This window comes from Haemaphysalis longicornis, unplaced genomic scaffold, assembly GCF_048455015.1.
Source record: "Haemaphysalis longicornis isolate Haplotype H1 unplaced genomic scaffold, Haemaphysalis longicornis Haplotype H1 scaffold_17, whole genome shotgun sequence".
NCBI classification, from domain to species: domain Eukaryota; kingdom Metazoa; phylum Arthropoda; class Arachnida; order Ixodida; family Ixodidae; genus Haemaphysalis; species Haemaphysalis longicornis.
In genome coordinates, this window is record NW_027526276.1 from 1,531,847 (window position 1) to 1,558,944 (window position 27,098).

General features: G+C 45.2%; 1 protein-coding gene and 1 non-coding gene across 2 annotated transcripts; one reads left to right on the plus strand and one right to left on the minus strand.

Annotated features, from left to right (window-relative positions):
* The first annotated feature begins 4,859 nt into the window (after positions 1-4,859).
* LOC144166344 (uncharacterized) lies at positions 4,860-26,304 on the plus strand. The gene is made up of 4 exons (XM_077695871.1): positions 4,860-5,074; positions 10,963-11,054; positions 21,592-21,920; positions 25,949-26,304. The coding sequence occupies exons 2-4, from the start codon at positions 10,976-10,978 to the stop codon at positions 26,189-26,191; spliced, it is 651 nt and encodes a 216-aa protein (XP_077551997.1). The 5' UTR covers positions 4,860-5,074; positions 10,963-10,975; the 3' UTR covers positions 26,192-26,304.
* On the minus strand, positions 24,556-24,628 carry Trnat-agu (transfer RNA threonine (anticodon AGU)). Its single transcript has one exon. It is a non-coding gene; the product is annotated as a tRNA-Thr (tRNA).
* Positions 26,305-27,098: the final 794 nt, after the last annotated feature.

The window sequence follows — 27,098 nt, forward strand, 5'->3', positions numbered from 1 at the left end:
CATGTCGATGCTCGGCGTCGTTAATATCTGTAGGTCGCCGAGAAGAGTCATAATAGGCGTGAAACCTAACCCGTTTCTTCCGTTGGTCCCGGCAGGCGTCCGTTAAGAGTCGGTAGCGTTGTTGAGGCAGTCTGATCGTTGGTCGGTAAGCGAGGCCTCAATTGATCCTTGGGTAGTCGCGTCGGCCTGCGGTCCGTGGTCAGCGGTCACAATCTAGTTCCATCGTTGTGGTCACTCACGTCATCGTTGTGGGGAGATCCGCACTCAGTTCTTCGAGTGTATTATCCATTGATCCTGGTCACGGCACCATTTTGTTGAAGAAGCGAGGTGAGGAGCGCGGGGCGTGAGGGATTGTTTTTCATGGTGGATGGAACTCTCCAATGATGGTGATAGTTAAGCGCAGCTGCTAATAGCCACCTCTTCCTCTTCTAATATTTTGAACAGTAACTATTACGGCAAACGCACACAGACTATGTCACTCACGATGCTTATCTCCTACAGCGAATGTACGTCATAAGTTTTCACTAGCTTCCGTGACGTTGAAATTATTGCTTTATAAAATGCTTGTTAGGACTTAAGTCCAGTGCGTTTCTGCCATATGGGGTGGACAATTATGATAGCTTTCTTTCTCACGCGCATTTATTCAGAATCTTTCCTCTCGTTTTCGTTCCAATCACCCCTGAACAGCTGTCGTATGACTAATGGAAGCACACCCTAAAGTTCCAACTTGAATCACTTGCGGGAAACTTGCAGGTTTAGCCCTTATCAAAAAATAAATTTAGTAATACCGACGTTAAATAGCCATTTTTGTGGCAAGCACTTATTCTATCAAAGTTTCGACCACAAATTGAAAGTGAGTTACCAACTCCAGCCCCAAATTCCCTTTCTATTTTTTGCCGAAGACAACCTCGTGATCAAATTTACTCTCGCCTCCCTTTCGGTACCTCTGATGCCATTTTATCAACACCTCTCCTCTCATCAAGGGCCTCCATGTACATGAGTACTGAAATCAATAAAACACATTGCCCCATAGGTTTTCATCGACTTTTGTGATCAAAATTTTCTGATCGGCTCGGCACAAACGTGCGGAGAAGTCATCCGCACAACGCGGAGGCTATCTTCAACGTGTGAGTGCAAGGCGGCCTGTTTTATTGCGAAACCATACCACGAATTTCAACACCCAGGTGATCTGCGGCCATGCTGGCCGTGACTGACATTCCCGCAATAGCGACGCTGATATTTCGAAAAACAATGGACATAAACTTGAACAGCGCCAGAAGTATCCACCAAGAAGGCCCCTGGGTCAGGGTTCTCCGGGAGCGCAAATCAAAGAAATGCTTAACTGACCCACAACGCCTGCCGCCATACCCACCGTCCCCGTCCTTATCACGGACATGCTAGCTGCGGGCACTGCGCCGTAAAGTCGTAAACCCCGCGCCCATAGGCAGGTTTTAACGTGCGTACCCTATGCTGAGTACACAATTGTCTACCATCCGTTATCTGGAGGTGCTCTTGATAAGGCCGTTGCCGAGGGCATTGCACAAGCACTAGCAACAGAATGTCGTTTACCCACTCAGCTCTTCTATTCACTTACTGTACAAATTCAACATATTCAGATAATACTGTTGGGCAGCGCGGGAAAGCGAAGACCATGCATCATTCTCCGCAGCCTCGGCCAGCAAAAAAATCCCCAACAGGCATGTGGAGCTTTCTTGTTGCCTTAAGCTTCCATCTGTCACCGTCCGTGGCGTCATTCCAGGTTTCGACACTGAAATACCCAACGAAAACCTAAAATCCCCACTCTCCGCCAGCGAAATGCAATTTACCCACGCTAGAACGCTCCGACGGATAACATCCACCAAACTGATATTTCAGGATCCACACGAACCTTTCACATCAAAGTGGGCTGTCTATTTACCAGATGCCATCGATATCGCGAAACTGTGCAGTCGTGCCCCATTTGCCGTGAAATTGCTCTCCGAAAAGAAGTTTCTTTGTCCTCCGATGAATCACGCGGTATAACATCTGGGACAAACGATTTCCCCAACGACCACAAGTGCTTGAATGCCGCAGGCCAAAATGTGTTCTGTTTCTCATCGTACCGCGGGCAAGAATTTCCCAAGCGCTTTCGTCTGACTCCTCCGCCAAAACACAGCACAAGAGCATCGCCTCCTGCCAAAACGATCACATCGCTTCCCACCACTATTGGCGCGATGTCCCAACGTCCGCACAGAGAGGGTGTCATTCCTTTTACATATAACGTGAGTTTTTCTCAAACCGGTGCGTCTCATTATTCTCTACGCCCCTCTGGCCGCTCTGACTCCCACGTCCTCCAACTGTGCCCCTCCTTCCAACACTCCCTTATCTGACATAACTGCTCAAGTTACCGACGACCTCCGACCCAACAGGCTCTTCTCCTAGCTTGCGTTGACACCCTCGAACGAACAACCAATAAGCGGGTGTTTCACATTCACTCGAAAATGCAATCCCTCATCGTGAAATCCAAAGCCCCAACAGCTGAACAGCCGTAGAGTACCATCATCCCGTTAGACATCAACATAGAGAAAGCCATAGTTGAATTCACTATAATGCTCCACAAAACAGTAACCTGGATATAACGAAGTTTACAGAAGTTCGCAATTTTTTGTTATATGCAGGTTTAGAGTTAAAGGAGCCATGAAGAGAAAATACAACTTCGTTTAATTTGAAAAAACTAGGATTCAGTATCTCACTCAGCTCAATTACAGCCCCAAAAGATGTTTTTTTAACGAAAAATAAGCAAGAAGTATTTAAAAACTTTCAAATTTAGCGCCACAGTGACGTGCTATGAGCAAGAATGACGTCATACGGGCCAACAATAAAACATAATTTTCAGTGCGTTAACTGCACGTTAGCATTCAAGTGATGCGGTCAAGTGGAACTAGAGGCCCCATTACAGATGTCTAGTCATGTGTCGTCGCGACAGGTCAGTTAGGTGGCCGCCAATCGCACAAACAAGGTTCTGTGACGTCATAGAAAAGTTGCGGGAAATTGGCTAGGGGGTCGCGACTGCTTCAAACGTTTTCTTTAATATCTCCGTTATTTCTTCGAAGATTGCTATGATATTGCTTTCATTGTTATCGAGACTAAGCAGTCTTTCTGATAAACCCAACTTGAATTTTGTCTTCATGGCTCCTTTAAGGCTCGCGATAATGATACAGAATATACGCCAAAATGCTAGACATCAGTGAAGGGGAAGTTACCCCTCAAGAATTTATTTTACAGAGAAAAAAGTCTAGCATTTCCCAAGTAAGAGGGAAGATGGCAAAGTACGAATGCCCGAGTTTGCCCGAAGTTACCCGAAGTTACCCGATTTGATCCGGAGGGGCGCTATGTTAATGTCTTTGGCATTCGCACGTTACGTACCTCTCACTTGGGAAATGCTTGGGAAAGCGCCCTCGAGCGTCGGAATGCGGAGCCGACGAGCGAGCGCCCTCACGCGGACGGAACGCGAAGCGAACCGGCACAGCGGCGCGCCGCCCGCAGCTAAGCCGAGCAGGAGACCGTTGCTACGCCGAGACCGTTGCTACGCACGCTCTCTCTCCTCCTCCGCGCCGTTGCTAGGGGAGAGGGGGAGCGCGGACGGCGGGAGAGACGCCCGCGAAGGCGCAGTACCGGCGAGGGGGAGATGTCACGCGAGGGGGAGACTGGCTTATCGAGCAATCCACGTCTGGGACTAAATGATTCTTCGAAGGATGATATGACACACAGAACGTGCAGAACCCAGCACAAAATGAAATCAGTGGGCCTTATCAGATACCACCCCTCCAACGACACCGTCAATCGCTGGTGATCTTACTATATACGTACTTAATGGATACTTCAAAAAAGGCGCATGCTCGAGTGATCAGCTGTTTGTTCAAGTCGAAAAACAAAGCGAAAGTGAACGCGCAGCTTGTGTGGGTGATTACTGAAACGTCCATTTCTTGATTTCTCTCCGCATTTGTACACAACGTTAGTTAAGCGTCCCCACTACGTCTTGCGAGAGAGAGAGAAAGCAATTTATTTGAGCTTCGCGCGCTTGGGAGGCTGTTGTGGCTGCCGGTTTATGCGGGGCAGCGACATCGGCGGCTCTGGCGACGAGGCAGACTTGGATCTCCTGGTTTGAGCTCTGGAAAAACTGTGAGCTTGGCTTGTTGGTAAATGTTCATGGTGGGAAAAGCGCTACGACGACAAGGACAAGCAGGCACGCTGGACAAAGCGCTACTAGCAATTGAAAATTTATTACGGGAAAACATACTTATATACATGGAATAAACGCTACCGTCATAACATCCGAATTTACAATCTACCATCCGACAAGATCACAGCACACGAACCGCCAAACATTCTGTACATAATCAAACCGCACGTGTGCCGACGAGAACAAATCGCAACACATTTTATCAAGCCTGATTCAAAAACGCATACTCAGTGTCAGAAACCAAGACAGATGTTCGGCTAACACATTCATTCTATTCTTTCTTTATACGGAAAGCTTCTATTATTGCTGCTGTCAACCGTTGTTTTTGCGTTTATCAACTGTTCCACAATTGGAGCAGACGTCATAGCAGTAGTTCTGGTATTGAAACATCGAAACACTGCAGTACACCTTCCGATTTCCAGCTACAAAGTAGTTTACAACAACATCGCGTTACTGTCACAAAAATGTTGCAACCAGTCTCGAATATAGTAGGGGCGTTTGTGCAGGTGCCACCTCTCCATTTGCTCACGCATTCCCTAGCGGAAGCGTGCCCGACCCACGACCTTCACAAAGGGAAGTCAAGCAACAAATAAAAGCATTCCGGCGCGTTTGAAGAAACCACACAGGCCATTTCATCGGTGCAAAGTGTGGGGTAAGGATTCCGCTCCGGCTGCCTTTTGTTATGTGAAGCTCGGTCAGCTTTCTAATTGTTGGAGCTAAAAACTGCCTCTGCCACGTGTGCTCTCCACTGCTCCCGTCCAGTTTTAGAACTGAAGCGTTGAAGAAAGGCCTATAAAACGAGACCCTGACGTTGAGATTACAGAAAAAGGGGCTCGTCCAGGCGGCGGAAAGGTAAGAAAAAAGCCACATACTTGCTGCTTGCTTAAAAGCTGATTGCGCAAGCAGTCGCTTGTAAAGTAGATAGAGTTTTCGCAGAACTTCTCGGCTTGTACACACATCCACCTAGGAAATATTAGCCGGGAGTAGTAGTACCTACTACCCTAAATAATTTTTAGTTTTCCAAGAAAAATGATTGGAGAGGAATGTGGCTCTGCTCATTCATGTTTATTTAGAATTGTACAAATAATTTATTTGATGCTTATTTACAATTTTACAATCTTGCAACTAAAGTATCAGACAACTGCCCTTAAAAATGTGTGCGAGAATTATTTGATCATTGTAATTCCCAGTGCAACACGCAGCCGTGATGCAAGTGGAAGGTGTGCTGCTGAGCTCATAATGCGGGTTCGATCATGGCGGTTCCGGCAGGTTTCGTGATGGAGGTAAAACACAAGTACGGCAGTGTGCCGAGAGTTCAGGGCATGTAACATACATCCAGGTTCGTAGAAGTAAAGCCTGAGCCCTCCACTACGGTGCGCCTTATAACCATGGTGTAGCTTCAACGCGCAAAACATAATTTGTTAGTCTTCTTTCTTTCGACGCACCGTGTTAGAGTGGCCGGCCATTATAAAATGATCTCTGTTATCCTGGAATAATTCCAGCTTTCTCCATTTTTGTGTGAAAACACATCCATCACAAGAAAATAGGGGAATCATTATCTGGTCATCATGCTAATGTTTGGTTTTAAGTACAATGCATGATCAGTAGGCATGATGAATATAGATTCTACAATAGTCAGCAAGATAGAACTAGAGTATAAAGACCGTAATGACACTTCAGTATAATGTGCGGTTGGGCTAGTTGGTGCATTATGCAGACAGACGAAGGAAGACGGAAGATGCGCAAATCACAACTGCGTTGAGAGTTGTGAGTTGTGAGTTGCACATCAGTTGTTAGTTGCGCATCGTCCGTCTTCCTTCGTCTGTCTGTATGTCCATTTAGCGCAAGTTTTGTGATACCGTAATGATAGTCAGTAATGTGGCACTTCGTGGCTTCCCATTAGCTGGCGTTATCGCTCATTAACTAAAGAATCAACTCCCACCCGGGAGTTACACATATTCTCGTTTTCGTTCGGTTTGATTTGACATATTGGAAAACGTCTATCTTGTTCTACTTAATTTGTAGAGATTTCGGCATTCAGCATTTGGAGTTTGGAATTATTGGTGTCTGCACAGAGCTTTTTTGTTAACGGGCTGTTGTATAACATTGTAATTGCGTTATTTTTTCCAAGAAAAAGCTTTCCTCTGTAGGCAAAGCAGGTAGAGAGAAATGCACGTCTGAGAAATAGAGGACTTGCTGTTTCGTCGGAGTCATCTTGGTAGTGAGGATTAACACATCCTAACGTTTTTTGAAAAAAAAAATGTTTAGAGAAGCGAATCTAATTTTACAGCTCGTGCAAGGTAGTGTCGTTGTGATTGATGATGTCCACTTCTTGTACTTCCAAGTAAGTTTACTCTAATCTTATTGTTTATAATCAGAATTGTGTTTTAATTTGCCGACCCGCATGGTGAACACATTTAAACATGTGATGAAGGACTACAAAATAAATCCATTAGATTGTGCGTTTAAAAGCAGAACGCGAAAAAGCTGACGTAGGTATGAGTAATCGCCGGATCATGTGTAAACGTATTACACCTTAAAATCAAAATGAGGTGCACGATTGAGCGACGTTTATGAGTCATGAGACGTTTGCACTTGTTAGAATGTTTCTTTTTAGCCATTGGAGTGTTTGTGCGGTTGCCATGTTTCGTGCCACCATTGTCCTAGTGAAAGATTGAATATGCTGAAAGCTTCGTAATACCTTTAACCATTATTGCCCATCAATCGCTGAAATGTGGACCTGAGAGACTTCATTATTTTATGTCACGTCAAGCCCCACACTAACAATGCTCGAGAATTGATACTGCTGGCTTTCTTCCGTACACACATAGAAACACCCACTCACGTAAATAACTATTTATTGTCACATGGTGGCATAAGAAAAAAACATCATGGATTCAACGATGAATTCAAAATATTCACAAGGTGACCATGAGGCTGCAGACGCAGCCTGCGCGACCCACACAGCCTCTTCACTGGAGGTTTGGCCCAATGCTCTCTTCCTCATCCAGTGAAGGATCCTCCTCGTTCAAAGTGCACTTCCGGTCGGGGCCGAAGGAAAACGTAAAGGTGCGGCGAGGACGCGAGATAGAGGAAAAGAAACAGCTGATAAGTAGGTGGAGGCAAGTATGGGGCGCATTGTTTGATGTGCGGCGGGCCCAGAACAGGATGCCCGCAGACTCAATGAAGACAGGCCGGACGCAAGGCAGGCCAGAAAACGGCACATGGGAGATGATCTAGTCGCCTATTCAGGTCGCGGGTTATCGCGTCCCGGCTGGTCTTCTTTGAGCGTAGGTTGGGGCAAGGGCAGCAGCATGGGCGTGTTCCGAGCTTGTCGGAGCAATTTCGGGCCGACGTGATTTATGAGCCTTGAGAGAAAGGGCTTGAATAGTTTGAATCTGCAATCGATCATATTCTGCAGAAAGACCAAAATGTAGCGCACACCGATAATCTTCAAAAATTTTCCGCTCTGGTGAAAATAGGTTTACCGTGCATGCTGTATCGTGAACGTGAACGTTATAAGCAGAAGCGGTACTCTCGTAACTGTCCGTTTTAAAAACGTCTTGTTTGCGTCCGTTTCATCGCGACGTAGTTCCGCTTAAGCAGAGGGTTTCGGTAATACCATAACTATTTTTGCAAACAAATTTGAATTAACTAAAACCATCTAAAACTATCGTTTGTGTATTTATTTCAAAGTGTTCTGAAAATCTAATCGCCATGAGATTTTTTTGTGACGACGTTGAAACATGTAACTGCAAGGGGATGACCATCCAAAGATGTCGGCTGCAGCCAGCTGTTTCTGTGACAGTAAAGTGCAAAAAGTGATACGGCTACTCAGAGTTTTTGCCGTATGGCCAACGTTTTGAGATCGGTTTATATGACCGTGCATCAAAAGAACCCCGCCTTTCGGCATCGACGCATTTTCAGCATGCGGACGCGATCTTTTCCAACAACCTCGAATAGCGCGTTACGATGTTGATATTGTCATTGAGCTCTACCACACGAAAAAATATGTAAGGGTTGAGGATTTTAGTTTTGTTGTCAACGTACCGTTGTGCGTGAAGCCTACGAACGTTAACCTGGTATGTGTAACCTCAAGTACCAATAAACAATAAAATTAAAAGCCGACTGCTTGTGTCATTGTGGTCGTCTGCCCGGTAGCTATCGAGCTCCCAGACGATCGTTTATTTCACTGCGTAATGGCAATGGCGTGGAAAAAAGGGCTCACGGAGGAAGCAGCGGAGGCTACGTCGTTGCTTCACTAGGGTACGCGGAATGAAAGCCACTGGTAACGGAGAAACAAAGGGCGCATATCACTTGGTCCTCGACAATCAGCCCGCGCTACAGCCGGCCAAGTTCGCCCAAGACTTCCAAGAAAAGGCACTCCACAGCCCTCTTCAAGAGGCGGAAATGCTTCTGTAGGGATTTAGAATGCGTCTGCATAGATTCTCGACACCAGTTCCGCGGACGAGCCAACAACCAGGCGATAACCGAGAAATTCATGATTAGCCTTCGCCTTTTTAAAATTAAAATCGTTTGTTTCGAGAACTCCCGAAAAAACTCCGGCGCGCTTGCGTTACGTCACATCCCGTCGTTCGCTTTTAGCCAATCAGGGCTCATTCAAAACGGACAGTTTTGAAACGGCACAAAAGGTAGTCAAACACGAGAATCCCGCCCCAGAATCCAGAAGCACAACCACTGTGGGCCCGTAAGAGTACGCTAGTGATAGTGTCGTGTGCATGCATAAATAAACCGGAAGCAGACCCGTGTTGTTCATATCGGAACAAATATGTATGTATATATATATATATATATATATATATATATATATATATATATATATATATATATATATACATATATATATATATATATATATATATATATATATATATAGATAGATATATATGTACATACACGTATCTGTTTCTATGACCTACCGCATTCTGCCCTTTTGATTCGCGAGCTTTTATTGACTGCCAACCCTCATGCTGTCTTAATTCACCGAGCCCCTTATTTCCCATTTCTAATTCACTATATAAAGGGGAGAACACGGTAGGTCATAGTAACAGATGAAGAATTTTTTGAGTCAGAAAGTGGTGAAAGAATGCCCGCCGGGTGGGATCCCAACCCACGACCTCCAGAATACCGGTCTGCTGCGATAACCACTATGATACCGGCGGGGCTGTTTCCTCCCCACTTTTTCGGGTATTTATGATAAGGTATTTTTTGTTTTCTGCACTTGGGGGTGGTAGCCAGCGCCACTCAGACTACTCCAGGTGCAGGGGACCTTCTTTTTAACCCCCGGGCCGTGACTCGAGTGTCTACGACATGTCGAGAATGGTCGACCAGCGTTGAACCCTGTTAAGCTACCTTTGGCACCAAGACTGCCAGAACAGAGTCCCTCGCTATGCGTGTAGCGAATCAGACATGGGAAAGGAGGGGCTCAGTGAATTAAGACAGAATAAGGGTTGGAAGGCAATAAAACCTCGGAAAGCAAAGGGGGGAATGCGGTAGGTCATAGAAACAGATGAAACATTCTTCGAGTCAGAAACTGGTGAAAAAATGCCCGCCGGGTGAGATCCGAACCCACGACCTCGAGAATACCGGTCTGGTGGATAACGACTACGCTACCGGCTGGGCTACCACTTTCTTTCTGACTCAAAAAATTCTTCATCTGTTTCTATGACCTATCGCATTCCCGCGTATGCTTACGAGGCTTTGTTGACAGCCCACCGTTATTCTCCTCTCTCTCTATCTCTCTCTCTCTCTCTCTCTCTCTCTCTCTCTCTATATATATATATATATATATATATATATATATATATATATATATATATATTATCTGAATGGGAAATGAGGGGCTTCGATAAGGGTTGGCAGTCAAGAAAACCGTGGAAAGCAAAGGGCAGAATGTGGTAGGTCATAAAAACCGATGAACAATCTGGAAAGACAGAAAGAAAGTAGAGAAAAAATGCGCGCCGGGTGGGATCCGAACCCACGACCTCCAAAATACTCGTCTGGTGCGATGACCACTAAGCTACCGGCGAGGCTTTTTCCCTTCCACTTTCTGGGGTATTTGTGTTAAGCTATTTTCTTCCTGTGCTTTGGGGTGGTAGCCAACGCCACTCGGTCTACTGCTGGTGAGGGGGACCTTCTATTTAACCCCGGCCAGTGACTTTGCTTTCTGTTGTTTTCTTTACCGCCAATTCTTATTTCTGTCTCAATTCGCCGAGCCCCTCATGTTCCCATTCGGACTCAGCACAAATATAGCGATATATATATATATATATATATATATATATATATATATATATATATATATATATATATATATATATATATATATATATATAAATACATATATATATATATATATATATATATATATATATATATATATATATATATATATATATATAGACATTCTCATTGACAGAGATACCATGCTGCTGTGTCGTCCGTTTGAATGACCGGAAACCCAGGAGTTTCGAACCCACCTTATCCGTAACTAACTGTCAAAGGGGTGAGTGAGCGGCAAAAAATGAACATTACGTGATGTTCTCTTCCAGCTGTACAGTTAAAACAAAGTTTACAGCACGAAATAACATCTTTCTCGTATCTGCCAGGATGCAGACGACTAATGAGATTTCATTCGAACTTGTACAGTAAACATGGGAGCGGTGATGCACATTAGCAGGGACCAAAAAGCTGGTTGCTTTTTTTGTACGTTCTTTCAGAACCTTCTGCGAAATGAAGCAGGGTGGAGTTGTGGCCGTGGCGCTGCTGTTGAGTGGTGGCCTCGCGGCCGTGCCCATGGCTAGATCTTCAGGTAAGCGAAAGGGCGTTCTAACGAAACGATATATTTATTGCCTGCGAGATATACTGCTTGCATTGACCTACAGCTATGCGCGGAATATAGGCTGCGGACAGCGAAGTTGGCCGGGAGAGGGCAGGGCCAGTCGCGGCAGACACGCGCAACTCTGTGTCGCTCCCGCCGCGCGGAACGCTTTCAGCGCCCGTGAACGCAACTTTGCAAAAGCGTGTGTCATAACGTTATTTGCGTTTATATCTAATACATACTACTACAAAGTCACGCAGAAATGCATTATAGTAGGGCGAAGCATCCAAATAAAACGGGGCCCGAGAAAATGCTGTCGCCTTGCTGCCGAGCCACCGGAAATGGGAAGCGTGTTGTCAAGGCTTCTCGTTCTCCCTCGGATTCTCCTCTTTTTTTTTAGCTGCGACTCTCAGAGCATCTCTTGTCGGCGGCCCTGTTCTTCCTGCGTGCATCCGTTGTTGTCCGCGGCGTGCGTCCCGCTGTCCGCAGCCACTCTCCCACTCTCCTCTCCGATAGCGAACACTTGCTCGCGAGGGGCCTTGGATTGGATTCGATTGGATTCGATTGGCTTGGCTTGGCTTGGCTTGGATTGGATTGGATTGGATTGAATTGAATTGGATTGGATTAAAGTGGATTGTGTTGGATTGTGTTGCGTCATAGCCGCGGCAGACGCACTGGCGCCAGCGCTTGCCCAGGTGAGAGCGTGTGCGGCCCAGCGCGCTCTCACTCCGCCTTTGGGCGGCGCTGCGCGCGGTGCTGCGCATGTGCCGTACTCTCTCTCTCCGCGGTTTCCTCTCCTTCGGGCGCGCGGCGCATATATAGTGTCTAGAATATAACCGGTGTGCCGCTCTCCGGCGGCCTTTCGGTCGACGGTTGCTCTCCGCTTGCGCTTGAACCCCCTCAGCGTCGCATCACACCAGGGTTCCCGCGAGGGGATGTGGGCGTGATTTTTTTTCGAAGATACGAAGCGTGGTTGCTGAATTTGGAAAAGCCTACACTAAGCGGATTACATGCTGCCTTGGTGTACGAGCAGCTTGTTAGTAGGCCGGTTAGCCGGCGGAAAATACACATAAGTGCGCTTTAGATTTGGTAACGGACAGGGCCCCCAAACACAGTTATTGCAGCATAGTTTATCACCCAGCAATTCTACTCTGCTTCATCTAACATTTCATGTGCTTATATCGCCGTATCAAATATATATATAAATACATATGGGGCGACAGTCATAGGCGTCAACGTTCCCAAGTGTTTTGCAAGCTATTGGATAGCATAAAAGAACCGCAAGTTCTTGCCAAAGAAAATAATATAATTGTTGTCTAAGGCATGAAAAGCAAAGAGAAATATAGATAAGACACGCCGCAATAAAAGTTGGAAATATATGAACGCAGCACGAAATTTTCGCGTTCGGGGAAGACAAGAAGGAGACAAACTTTTTTTGTCCCATCCGTTGTGATTACGGTCACTCCGCACTTGTGAGGGGTGTCCTCAGGGACCTAAAATTTTCTCCCGTGACGTTTGATGCAAAGGTATTCACCATAATAAAAGCGCTACTATTTTTTTTTCTAAGAAAGGTCTCCCGTCGGACCCGTTGACGTGGAGAAAAAAATACCGAAATATGAAAATTCCGTAATTTATTCCGATACGCCCATTAGATGTTTGGCCTACCCCTTCCGCTCCTTCCTCCCCGCTCAATGTAATTTGTTGTGATAGCCTTCTTGTGCAGAGTTTATTTTCCGGGGCGTGTTTTATACAGCTGGCGTACTGGGCTACAGCACGAAGGCCAAAAGTTTCTTCGTAGAGTGGGCACTTATTAGCGGCAGCATTTTCGCTATGCACAAACAAGTGTGAATTTCATACTTATACATGTATGGGGCATCACATTCGGATCAAAGACCCATATGTAACACCCATGTGGTCCAGTTAGTAGTTCTGCAGTCGCAAGTCCACTCACATGGATGGAATACCTCCCGCGGAAACATCGCGCAGACTGTGCGAACGAAACTAAACGAGTTATCAGCGAATCGTTTAGTGAAGTCACAGTACGCTGCAGCGAAATGAGAATGATTTGCGGGTTGGCAGCACTCTTGTGGGTGTGCTTGGCTAGCGACGTCCTGCTGGAGGGTCGCTCAGGCAAAGGTGCGACCACATTGGTCCTGCTCCGTGGCGTGTACGCCAGACCCTTACGCTGCGACGAGCTCAGCTTGTGGCATTCCACATAGAAGCCGGTTGGGTAAGCACAGCAGCCTCCGCTGCTACAAGCTGCTCTATCGAGGCACCAACTAATAGGTGCTCATTGGAGTCATAATAAACAGCTTCGATTAAGCTCTCCTAGACGGCAGCACCATCTCAATAAAAAAGTTAGCGGGAAAGACCTAAGCCGCGTTCCTACAGCTACACGGACATGAGTTCATGGCTCAGTAGGTAGACCGTTGCGTTCCTCCCGTTGTGGCCGAAGTGATTGTGGTCTCGAAACCAACCGCCGGCCCGCCAATGGAAATTTGGCTATTGATGTCATTTCTGTGACGGATATGACGTCGAAGAGGTCTGTGTACCCCTGCATAAATCACTTTCGTGTTAAAATGAAAACAGAGAAAGATGCAGGAAACGATGGAATAACGTCGTATGTCTTAATAGCAAACAAGCTCGCAAAATTGTTTATAGAGTTTCTGAGAATATTTCAGTAGTTATTACCTGGAAAATTGCCAATATAATTCCCGTCAACATGAGGGGTGGTGTTAGTGTTAAAGTGTTTAAAATTACAGACTTACTGATCCCTTCTCTGATGCATGCTTATAGCTATGATGATAACCCGCGCAGCGGCACCATTGCTGTGGAACGACCGTGGCAGCATCTGAAATTAGGCAAGGCAAAAATTGTTCAGATTTGTATGTTGGGTCAGGTGACAGAAAATTTGCAGACCGTAAAGTTCACTTTATATTACGTGTAAGGTTGAGAAGAAACGTTTGATTCTGTCGACACTGCTATAGTACGGAATGCATGAAAAGACCATGAAATAGAGCAGACGTACATACAACTCTCGGACGTCATACAGAAGCATGCACTGGTAGGAAAAGTTTTAATAAGAAGCATCAAAAGCTGCTGATGAGGAAGGTAAGGCTGCAAGGGGACACAATCTTTCAAAAAAAGTTTTCAGGCAGGTTTGAAAAGGGTAATCAGAAAGCTTGATTGGGGAAAGTCCGTAACATGACTGAATTAAGAAAACTGGAGCCACTTGAGATTTGTAGACGACGTTATCTTGATCAGTGAATCAAAAGAACAACCACAAAGCATGCCTAATGAGCTGAGGATTCTTCCGAGTGTGAAAAAACGTGACTGCTGAAAAAAAATCAAAAGTAACGATAACTCGCCGTGAGCCTTGGCAGTTAAAAATTTGTTGTGCCGAATAAAGTAGTCAGGGCGAATCCCGGCAAAGAAAAATAAATAGGACGTACAGTCAGTATGAGCCCGTATTTATTAAAAAAAACATGCTCAAATAATCACTGAAATGGAAGATACGAAACCAGGGAGTACCGCCAGAGTGGAGTTGCGGGGTGGTACCTTGGCGCCTTACTTAGGCCCGTGATGTGTTATAAGAGTAACCTTTAGTGTTTGCAAACTAGGAAACAGTATCAAGGAAAATATTCCGGCGGAAGATACTCTGTCTCAAATTAAAAAAAAAAACCATCTGACTAGGGCAAAGTCCGGAGAACTGACAATCGGTACCGTCAATATAACGAGTAACTAATAGTAGAAAGGCATTAGGGAAGGTCTGTTAGCTTATTTAGTGGTGTGGGAATAGAAAAAAATCAGGTTGAAATTGGAACATCCAGATGGACGATCCTTTATTCTTCACAGGACCACGGCATGCTGCTGCTAATCATATTGATGATAATGCTCGTGATTGTGGCCATGCTAATTTTTAATATGACCCCGTCCATAATACGACTGATGAGAGTGGTCACAGTATTCTTTCGGTTACTTGCCACTTGTGGTCTAGCAATGGGTTGAAAGAAAAGTAAAATGAAATCGGTACACTTACCGATTGTGCAACAGGGACTATACGGGCGGGGCTAACTTCAATAAATCAGATCCTCGTTGCTGTGCAGCTCATAACTTGGTTGGGTTTTAATGATTTTAATTTATGATTACACTCAAAAGCATTTGATGCATGTCTATTGTTGCCTGACCACAGGAAAATCGCGCGTTTGGCGATCGCATGCGCTGTTTGGCGGCGCCTCATGGACAACGGGTTGAGGCCACTGATGCGCGCCGGCTGCTTCGTCAAAGTGTTTATGACATCGACCTCTTGATTCTGCCATTCAGCTTAAGTTCTCTTCCACCGTTTTTTGAGATTATATTCTAGTTTATAAACTGCACTTTTGCCATTATTGATTCATTGATTGTGGGGTTTTACGTGCCGACGCAACGAGGCGCGCCGTAGTGGAAGGTTCGGGTTTAGTTTTGACCACCTGGGGATCTTTAACGTGCGCCGACGTCTCGTACACACGGGCGTTTTTGCTTTTCGCCTCCATCAGAAAAGCGGCCGCCGCAGCCGGGAAAGAAATTCTCGGCCTCATGCTCAGCAGCGCAACGCCATAGCCACTGAGCCAGAGCGGCGGGTCACTTTTGCCATTAAAATGACCAAGTAGTTTCCTAATTATCTGCAGTTAACGGTAACCTAGCGTTGCCATAAAACAAGCCGTTGCACTTGTCTGCTTGTTTGACTGCAGATATCAGTTCGCCAACTTTTCCATAAAATCAACTTGGCTAGTTTATTGACAGCTAAAGGCGTTGTCAGGCTAGTTTATACGTATTGTGCAACTCAGTCAAGCAGAGCCGTTAAAGATGTACAAATATCAAGCACCATGAAAAGACTTCGAACAAGAACGAGCCTAAAACAGTATGTGCTACATCATTTGAGTGGTTAACATGCCACTATTCTGAACAAGATCTACGCTGAAGTAATTTAGAGACTACTGAATTCACAGCGTGAAGTTAAGGAAGAGCTGAATTTGTTGGGCTATCTGGGGTCGCTCATCTATTGCAAGGGATTATTAAGGATAAGCTCTGTTGGAAACGGGAAGGCCATGGGTCTTAAAGGGTTTTTGAAGTCACTGGCACTGGCACATAACCTGTACGTGCGATGTTGTGCAGCAAGGCGTATCTAGAGCCTGCTAAAGCGGCGCACTGGATGAAGACATGCTCAATTGTCTCTTATGACGCTCACTAGCTGCAACTGGTATACGAAGTTAGTCCAATCAATAAGCAGTAACTATAGGTCTAGGCTGCATTAGGTCGGAGCCGATGATATAAGGTTTCTATGTGACCAGCAAGCTGGTGAGGAAGTCTTGATCACACCTCAGGGTCAAGTGCGTGTCAGAGAGTTGTGGGGGCAAGGAAGAAGTTACCAGATCTTATTTCTTTCTTTGGGGGCGTAGCGTTTGGCCAAGCCAGAAGCATTGTGTTCAGTAAAAAAAAATATATTACAAATATTTCGGTACGTAAGGGTCGCAGAAGGAGCCTCGTCAGCTTTTTGGTTTGCAGTGATCTAACAGTGACCATGCGGTGACTGAAACGCAATTTAATGCCCCGCACTTATTGCGAGGCTGTGAAGATAAACAAAGCTTGTGCGGCAAGTTCATAGCTAAAGGGCATAGTGATTTCAGCAGAAACTTAAGAGCGGGCTCGAAGTCGGTGAATTTGATTCACTTATTCACTTCACTTTACTTCACTTAAAGGGGCCCTGAAAGGCATTTTGAGCACACTAAATGAACTAGCGCAACCGTTAGATTGGGTCGTCAACGTCCTCTGTGCCAAGTATTACTCTTTTACGCGCAGCGGAAAGCTCACACTTTTGTTGCAAAGTTTGTCGTTTTTTTCTCACCCTTTCCTTCGTGTTTTTGGACGCCGCCATCTTCACATGTCTATATCATCGATTCCCAGATGTTCGTCATGAGCTAGACATCCTGCTATTGGGCGGCTTTTTCACGCACTTCCGGCAAAGAGATGAGTCGTCTGCTCAGCGTCGGCTCGCCGGCTGATCTGCCAGCGGAGTGCCGGAGTGCTTGGGCATTCTACGACAAACGAAACAAGTGTAAAACAAACGCTTAACCGTTTGTATTGAATGCAACACGGCCATAACACGACATGGATATTCTGTTACCTGAGTACGTTCCATAACGAAAGCGTTGAAGCCCCGTGGCACTTCTTTCGTGCAATCGCAGAGAAAGCCCCGAGCCGAATGCGCGGGTTTGACGCATACATTTTATTCAACTTCAAAGCAATCCAGAGACGCGTTTCTAACGAACACAACGTCACAACATGCGTTGAAAGTCTTAACCACGATTGACAGAGGATGGGTTGCCTCCTGCCCGCCGTAAATTCGGTACTCACCTCGCGCGCGCTTTGCGGGGACGAACAGCAAGTCACTTAACTCTGGCGCACAATCCGATGGCTTTTAGCCACGCACACTGCACATACCCCATGAGAGGTTGAGTCGTACGTCGCTCGAGAAAGATAATCCAGACCATGGGAAGCACACCGCAGAAGCACAACGTCGCATTTCGTCGCGAAACAAAGGCGTCCACAACACACACACCATCGCCTCCTGTAATATCAAACGCGCATCTCGCACTTCCCAATGGGATTGAGTGGTACGCCTGCAGTGCCCACATGTCGCGAGGTGGGGCCGCGAACTGAACCCGGATCACGCAACCGTAACTGACTTCTGGAGCGGTTTGTGCCTTGTTGCCAAGGCAACCGATGTTTGAGATTGTCAAAGAAATGGCGCTCGCTCCAGCGCTAGAAAGCTCAGAGCCGCGCCGGAGCATGTTTTGCCAACGTTGCCGCTCTCCACTACGCGTCGCCCCAAGCTGAACTGGTCACATGATTGAAGCGTTTTGTGCACGGGTTCTGTATCGCTTTAAAATGTCTTTTTCACATGCCGCCGGCAGGAATTACGACCGCCGGCAGGAAATAAGACCCGGCACCAGCGGGGCCACATCTGATACGGCACTTTTTGGATAAACAGTGCGCGGTGCATCAAGGGAACGAGCGCACGACCCTCCCGGTGTGGCTGCGAGTTCGCCGCCGATAAAAAGCCATGTGCCGCCAGCAACGTACACCGCGAAAGGGCAAGGCCAGGCTGCCGTATACATGCAGCCAGATTTTTCGTTCGCTTTTCCAACCTTGAGCGGAGAGCGGGGTTCATGGTGTCAACAAAGCTTGCCCGTAGCAGACGACAGTCTGGGCAGTGCAATAGCGGAACTACGTCACCGCTGCGGAGCGCAGCATCATGGGAGGCAAGGCTCGCGCGCCGTCAACAGCGGAGAGTAAGTCGAAAGGAGGAGGAAACTCAGAGCGCCGATAATGCGCGGTTTTTGATTTACGATTTCTCAGCTAATACTCATCGCTTTAACAAAATTCTTGCGGCAGGAGATTGCAAATAGATTGCTTTATTTGGGTACATGTACATCCATGCATTGGCGGAAGGTATTTCAGGACCCCTTGAAAGGGAATGTACAGCACATTGCTTCTTCGAGTGTTCGTAGCTCAGCTGATGTCGAGGAAGTCGGGTCTTTCTAAACGAAGAACTACTGTTTTCCAGTTGACGGTACATATAACCTATAGGAGGAAATTTCAGGCGTAGAGGAATCACCAGTGAAGATATCCGCCCAGGGAAATGCATCTTGCGCGTTACCCCAACACCACATGGATAAGTTCAATTTTGGGCGTTTTAGTCGTAGTTGTGATTGCGGGGGTGCGTAAATCTATTTCAGTAATTTATAGCGCCCAGGACGGAAAATGAAATGACATTTCTCGTGGTGGCCTAATTGTTTCGGGAAGAACTAAATGCCTCATAGCCTCTCTAAAACCAGAACACTTGCCTACAGTGACCTTGGTTACACAGTGGGGTTAGGGTTAAGGGGTTAGCTACCAAGAATTTTACATAAAAATTTCCGTTGTCAACAGATACTTTCAGGGGTGCCTAGTTTTTACCACTTCTGAAAATCCTGCCAAAGGTGAGGCATGATTTTCCGGCATCGGTATTGACATCAAAAAAAGTAGCTAGGGCTCCTTCATTTAATGCATAACAAGCCATTAGGAATCCCCCATTTTCCTTACGGGATTCAAGGACACACAAACGGCATTCAACCGGTGCTTTCGAACCGAAATAGCTTTTTTCGATTTGCCTCAATGGCGCCGATGGAATCGCACAGAAGTAAAACAGTCCCTCCCGTTTAAGGCAACAGGAGGGCTCTTCGCAGTGTCTAAAATCCCCCCCCCCACATAACTATGGTTTGAGCAGCCGCATGCTGGCATCTTTCCAGCGTTGTAAGATCCGACCACTCCACACGAAAGCGTTAGGTTCTATGATGTTTGGTGAGACGCGCTGGCGCGCGACGACAAAACGCTCTGCCAACACGTTAAATCAGAAATTTTGCGCTTCCTTGGAGTCTTATATTACTAACCAATGTCATCGACCATATCACCAAGCTGTATTTCACATGCATATATATATATATATATATATATATATATATATATATATATATATATATATATATATATATATATATATATATATATATATATATATATATATATATATATATATATATAAATATATATATATATATATTTGCCGTCAAAGTTTCTGATCTCGAGCCTGTATGGCACAGAAAATTGTTTTCGGGCACATGCTTGGCAATTGCTTTTTCCATTACCCCACCCTATTTTTCACTTACGCAATAAGAGGTCCCCTTTTCAGTTTAAAGGCCCACGAAGTATTGCTTACCGGCCTCCAGGGTTGAGAATGAGCGGGTATTTTAATCGAAATATCTCCTTTGGTAATCTGAAGTGCCAAGATTATTCCTGTCGAATACATTAGTTTGTCAAGTTCAATCACTTCTACGGAAATTATTTATACGCTGAAGCAGTAAATCCGAAAAGTCAAGCAAATGCTTTAATTAATCGTGCGCAGAAAAATAATTGCAGAGAACGCTGCACAAAATATTGATTTTGATTTTCAGGCGAAATTTTGTCTCGGGGTAGCCTTTTAGTTTTAGACAGTAGTTTTAGACAACAGTCTTAGACAGTAGTGGCCTCAGAAGTACGGCGTCTTTATTGTGTGGTTGCGGGAACTGTTGTGTAAATGGACTGGAATCTTTAGGATAAGGGATCTCACATTTATTTATGGCCACGAAATTAGAGCGATTTTTCGCCCTGATATTTTACTTTTTGAGAACAAATACGCGAATAGGAAATACACGGTTGACATGAGATATATCGTTTCAGGAAAAAATTGGTTACTGTGTAACGAAAGTCGTTGCCAAGAATCTGAATTCACACGAAGATACCTGAAGAACGAGTGATAATGGCGGATCATCCTCCCCAAGGGCAAATGCAAGGCCCTAAAAATTATCTGAAAGGAGTCAATCGGTCCATCTGGCTTTTCTCCAATGCCACAACTGGCCATATTTTCCAATTACTCAAAAGGGAATGGCTGCAGGTGTGATACGAAAATATGCGTTGTACATCGAAATACCTGCAATATTTCAAGCGAAATGTTAACCAATACACGCAAACGATTCTTTCTCGAATGCAGGACATGCAGTACAGCTTCAGTTGTATTACTTAGTGGGAAGGCCATTAAAACCTCGAAGTGTGCACTGATAACAATATTATTCTCCCACAGAGATGCGGAAGTACCAGGCAGGTACAAGAAGAAACAAGCGTACGCCTTCATTTTGAAGAGGTCGGGTGGATGACCTTTCGCATGCTCTCAGCCGTGTTCTTGCTTGCTTTATGTTAGCCTCTTTTAAGGGCGAAGCTCTTTAGCAAATCGAAATTTTTCGTGTCCGCATGTAAAAATGCCAAGAAATTGCCGAGCACCCTCATGTGAGCGCGGGCCTCGAGGATACCACCCGCCAGTAAACAAAACCAAGAAAATGCCTAGCGCTCCTTTGTGCGTGCCTTGCGACGAGCGCCCAGTGTCCCCCGCGCATGTTTGTTCAGCAAAACATAGCCACTTAGGGAGATTGGCAAGGTATCGGCGACCACCTCGCAGTTAAAAAAAAGAAGAAAATGCCGAGCACGCGTGTGTGAGTGCCTCGCGGAGACCGCAAAGCGTCATCACCGCATATTTGCAAGCCCAACATACGCACTTGAGAGATTAGGCAAGATTCATAAAAAAAAACACAATAAAAGGTCCACCCTTGGCTGATATCGTGGCAACACCTGCTCGGAACGAGAAAGACAGGTCATGGCGTAAGCCTCTCCAAGGTGATGTCCAATGGTTATCACTTCCAAAAATGAAGGAAGGTCACACTTATTGCAACAATGATTGTGGAAAGGTCGTTACGGCAGCAGCGAAGAAGGAAATCGGCTGCAATTGTGGACTTAAACTGTCGTGATAATCGTGAAGGTTGCGTACAGTTTCGCTACCTTCAAGTCTTACGCCTTTGTGTGAGCTTACTTCATTGTTGAGGTAACTGAAGGTTGTTCCTTGTTTTCCGGTTTTATGCAGGAGACCCTTGCAATTTTGCAGGCATCGACCTGGAAGGTTTCGTTAAAAGAATTGTCGGCAGGCTGCCACCGCATCACACCCAACCAGACAGCGCGGCGGATGAGGTCGTGTCGGGATTGTTTATTGAATCCATTACGTACAAAGACATGAATAATCTCCAGACTTTTGGTCCCGTGGTAGGGTTCTGTCGTGACGGTCTCAAGCTGGTGCAGTTTGACCTGGTCAGCAGCAATGGGCCACTGCATGTCGTGATTCCCTGGAGGACTTGCGGGGGAAAAAACGGAACTATCGGGATCTACACCAAGGCCAGGGTGACAGTCACCTTCCAGGTAATTTCTTCATTTTTACGCTTATTACACTGGCACTCGGCAAATGGCAATCGTGAAGAAATGTTTCATGGAATATTTTCTTGTAATTTTATAGTTATTGCCTAAACATGTTCATTCTCTACAAAACTGAAAATTTCCCCAAAACCCGTGGAAAAGCGGGAAATAATTTACGAAGCACAATATTTTGCAGGCATCAAAATGCATCTACAAGGGGATCCTTCTTTCCGAAATAAAAAGAATTCTTGAGTAAAAAATGAGATTTAATAAAAATTACTTTTAACAATACAGTTAAGCCAATTCCTTAAACCGGCTCATCGAAGTGTTTCCGTCTGACAAGAGGTAAAAGAAAAATCCACTTTTCTTTTCGGTTTTATAAACAGTGTGCGTACCGGCCAATTGCGGATGTGTTGTGCTTAGTGTTGAAATTATACAAATTAGAAAAAAAAACGGAAGAGTTTTCGAGAAAAATAGTCTAAAATTCACCTTTTCTATATGGCTAATTACCTCAACTGCATAAGAGCCATGCGAAGTTTCTGAGCAGGATTAAAACAGATCAGCCGAAAAGAGCGGAACCGCGGCATTTAATCAGTACTCTCACTCCATTTCTTGAATCCCATGTGCGTGTGATTATATCAGTCTTAACTGTGTAAAAATCATTCCTGAACATATTCCTCACCAGGACCTGACCTTATGCAGACCTTATAGAAAATGCGTTTTGCATGCATTCAAATATTGACACTAAATGTTACAGCAGTTCGCAAAAGAAGTTCCAGTGACCCATCACTTCTATAAATGGGTGACCGGCACTGGCTGGCCGCAATCCATTTATTGCACCATCAAAACACGTGTACTTGTAATTTGGATGGAGCACACTTCCTGGCCATTCTGTGAATGAAGCTTAAAAGACTACAGTATTATTCTAGACAGCCAAAACGGACCTGCAATTTTTAAGTGCGAATGCACTTTATAAGCGACCCTGAATTCCGGCGACAGCCGTCCGTCCACATAGCAACAGCTGCGGGTGCGCGCGCTCCTCGTCTTCCTTGGCAACGGGGGAAGATGGGCGCGCGCTGCCTGGCCGCTGACATGGCACATACCCACGTGGGGGATTGGCCAGGAATCGGGCGTGAGAAGGGCTAATGCACCCGCTTAAAGGAGTACTGACACGAAATTTCAAAGCTGAGATCCGCTCTAGCAATCAAGTACAATGACAACACAAATAGGTGTCTGTGCATGGCACATACCCACGTGGGGGATTGGCCAGGAATCGGGCGTGAGAAGGGCTAATGCACCCGCTTAAAGGAGTACTGGCACGAAATTTCAAAGCTGAGATCCGCTCTAGCAATCAAGTACAACGACCACACAAATAGGTGTCTGTGAATAAATGCATCCTTGTTTCTTTGTAGTTGTGTGTGTGTGTGTGATCTCTCTTTCGCGAACATTACCGAACCGCGCAAATTCAACTCGTGCATTCGCACTTTCACATTCTTCCCCTCGGGGAAATGCCGGGAAATTTTTTGTTCACGCGCCGTTCCTTCGGGTTACAAATTGTGACATAAATATGTACCCACATTCTGATGCAGACAAGTCCTTTGGCGATACATAAGTAGCCGTACTTGCTCTTGTTATTCCCGTGTGGCTGTGTACTGGAGCACAGGCTGGAGTTTACTGGAGCACAGACCACTGAAAAAAGAACCGCGCGGGGATGGTAATGATTTTACACAGATGACAGTGGCAATGGGTTTCGATGGTTACAAAGAAGAGAGGGATTGACCCGCCCTGTTCCACACGCATATAATAATTACCATGTCGCTTCCAGGCATAGATATTCGAGCAGGGGCGGTATTCTCGAAACTGTCCCTTTTGAAAACGTCCCTTTTGCGTCCCATTCATCGTGACGTACTTCCGGTTAAGCAGTGGCCTTTGATTCAAATACCGTAATTGTTCTTGCAAACGCATTTTAAAGAACTGAAACCGTATCAGAGTATCTTTTATGTGTTTATTGTTCCGCGAGCGAACCAAGAATTAGGCGACGAAAAATCGTCTGCTCCGAATCGTCTGCTCCGAGTAGCCACGGCTCATAGCTCCGCCGTGCTTGCATGGCGTCACATCCGGGTTTCCGCTTTTAGCCAATCAGGGCTCGCCCAAAAGGGATATTTTTGAAAGGGACACAAAAGGGACAAAACACGCGAATACCGCCCCAGTACACTCCCAATGCCCACAATATATAAGAATATATATAAGGTTAGTAGAGACAGAGACAAACCAGAAAGACGTAGAAAACAGAAATAAGTTTACTGACGTCTCAGGGAGAGGACTCCCTTTCTTCAGAGTCAGAGTCCTCTCCCTGAAACGTCAGTAAACTTATTTCTATGTTCTACGTCTCTCTCGTTTGTCTCTGTCTGTACTAACCGTATTTTGTTTGGCGCTCTGTGGGAGTTTTTATCTTTTCAAACTATATATATATATATATATATATATATATATATATATATATATATATATATATATATATATAGGACAGAAAATAAGGGTTGGCAGTCAAGAAAACCTCGGAAAGCAAAGGGCAGCTTGTGGTGGGTCATAGAAAGAGATAAAGAATTTTTTTAGTCGAAAAGAAAGCGGTGAAAAAATGCCCGCCAGGTGGGAACCGAACCCGCGACCTCCAGAATACTGGTCTGGTGCGATAACCACTACGCTACCGGCGGGGCTGTTTCCCCAGCACTTTCTCGGGTATTTGTGTTAAGGTATTTTTTGTTTCCTGGACTTGGGGGTGGTAGCCAGCACCACTCGGACTACTCGAGGTGAAGGGGACCTTCTTTTTAACCCCCGCGCCGTGACTCGAGTGTCTACGACATTTCGAGAGTTGTCGACCAGCGTTGAACCCTCTTAAGCTCTATTTGGCACCAAGACTGCCAGAACAGAGGCTCTCCTAAGCATGTAACGAATCAGAAAATGGGAAATGAGGGGTTCCGTGAAATAAGACAGAAAATAAGGGTTGGCAGTCAAGAAAACCTCGGAAAGCAAAGGGGAGGTTGTGGTGGGTCATAGAAAGAGATGAAGAATTTTTTTTTATTTAGTCGAAAAGAAAGTGGTGAAAAAATGCCCACCGGGTGGGAACCGAGCCCACGACCTCCAGGATACCGGTTTGGTGCGATAACCACTACGCTACCGGCGGGGCTGTTTCCCCAGCACTTTCTCGGGTATCTATGTTAAGGTATTTTTTGTTTGCTGCACTTGGCGTGGTAGCCAGCGTCACTCGGACTACTCGGGGTGAAGGGGAACTTCTTTTTAACCCCCGGGCCGTGCCTCCAGCGTCTACGACATGTCGAGAGTGGTCGACCAGCGTTGAACCCTCCTAAGCTCCCTATCGCACCAAGACTGCAAGAACAGAGGCCCTCGCTATGCATGCAGCGAATCGGAATAGGAAATGAGGGGCTCGTTAAAATAAAACATTATATACATACATACATATATATATATATATATATATATATATATATATATATATATATATATATATATATATATATATATATATATATATATATATATATATATATATATATATATATATATATATATATATATATATATATATATGCATATATATATATATATATATATGTTTATATATATCTATATATATACATATGGATGTATATGTATATATGTATATAACACAGAAATAAGAGTTGGCAGTTAAGACAACCTCGGAAAGCAAAGGGGCGGATGTGGTAGGTCATTGAAACAGCTAAAGAATTTGGAAATAAAGAACGTAGAGAAAAAATGCCCGCCAGGTGGGATCCGAACCCACGACCTCCGGAATACCGGTCTGGTGCGATAATATATATCAATATATATATATATATATATATATATATATATATATATATATATATATATATATATATATATATATATATATATATATATATATATATATATATATATATATATATATATATATAGATATATGGTGAAGAGATGTGCGTAAGAGATACAAGGACGTTTATTTTCTTTTGCAGATTGTGGATCCCTCGGCTGATCTAACCAACCAGACCCTAAATGAATCCCCTATGATCACCCATGGTATCCCAGAACCCGTTTCGGTGCAAACTTTGGCTTTTTCTCTCAAAGGTGCTGGAGAAGCTCTTCAGGCAGTGGCTCCTGTCATCGGTTGGTTCTTTCAGGGTGTTGCTAGGGAATTCGGCGAAGAAATGGTCACCTATAGACTACGTGACGTGCTGAATGAAATAGGTCGCAGTTGAGGGCATTCGGACATAAAGTGCGATTGTAATGCTTTGCCACCGGATGCTACCACGTGCGATCAATACTGTAAGCGTTTCAGTTTCCTCTATTGTTTCCTAATAAAACAACTGTTTGAACAATGCATTTGCAATAAAATTATTGAATGATACTATTGCCCTTTATTTATTGACAGAAGGAAGATTTGTGACGTACTTTGTAGAAATTTATAAAAACAGAAGCTCAGCGCGTTACCCACACAGAAATGATATCTTTATGCCATGTACGCTTATCAACGGTTACAGATACTTTTATATCGACGAATGGAATATGAGAATACCTATTCGAAACAGACCGTAGTGCAAAGATTGATATGTTGAGCAAATCTCGAGATTTTCGGGGGGGAAGTCACCCAGGATACAGGAAAGGGTGGAATTCGGAGGGGCTTAAGGGGCCCCATCTTTCACTGGGGCGGAAACGGGTTGATAGGCACACATAAAAAATTATGAAACAGCATCTCAGATCTCAGCAGGACCTTACTGTGGTAAGGAGCAGGAGCACCCTGACATTGCCCACTCGCACATGTAAATGAGTGACATGGCGTGTGTACAGTATAAACTCTGGGGTAGCTTGTTTTTGTTGTTGCCGTTCAGCCGCTGCTATCCGAGCAGTCAACTCCGGCTGCGTTTGCGTTTTTGCCATTTTGCAGCCGCTCCCGAGCTCTCGCCTCCGGGGTGGCTTGCTGTCTGCGGAGACGGTGAGCCGCCACAAGCCGCGGCTTACGTTTCTTTTCATCCATGGCAGAAAGAGAATGTGTGCTCTGAAACGCGCTTCTATACGCATTTGCACCGCAGCGCTCTCTCTGTCTCTCTGGAAGAAGAAGAAGCTTCAAGAGAGCAGGCGTGTCTGATATGAGCTCCTCGGATGTTT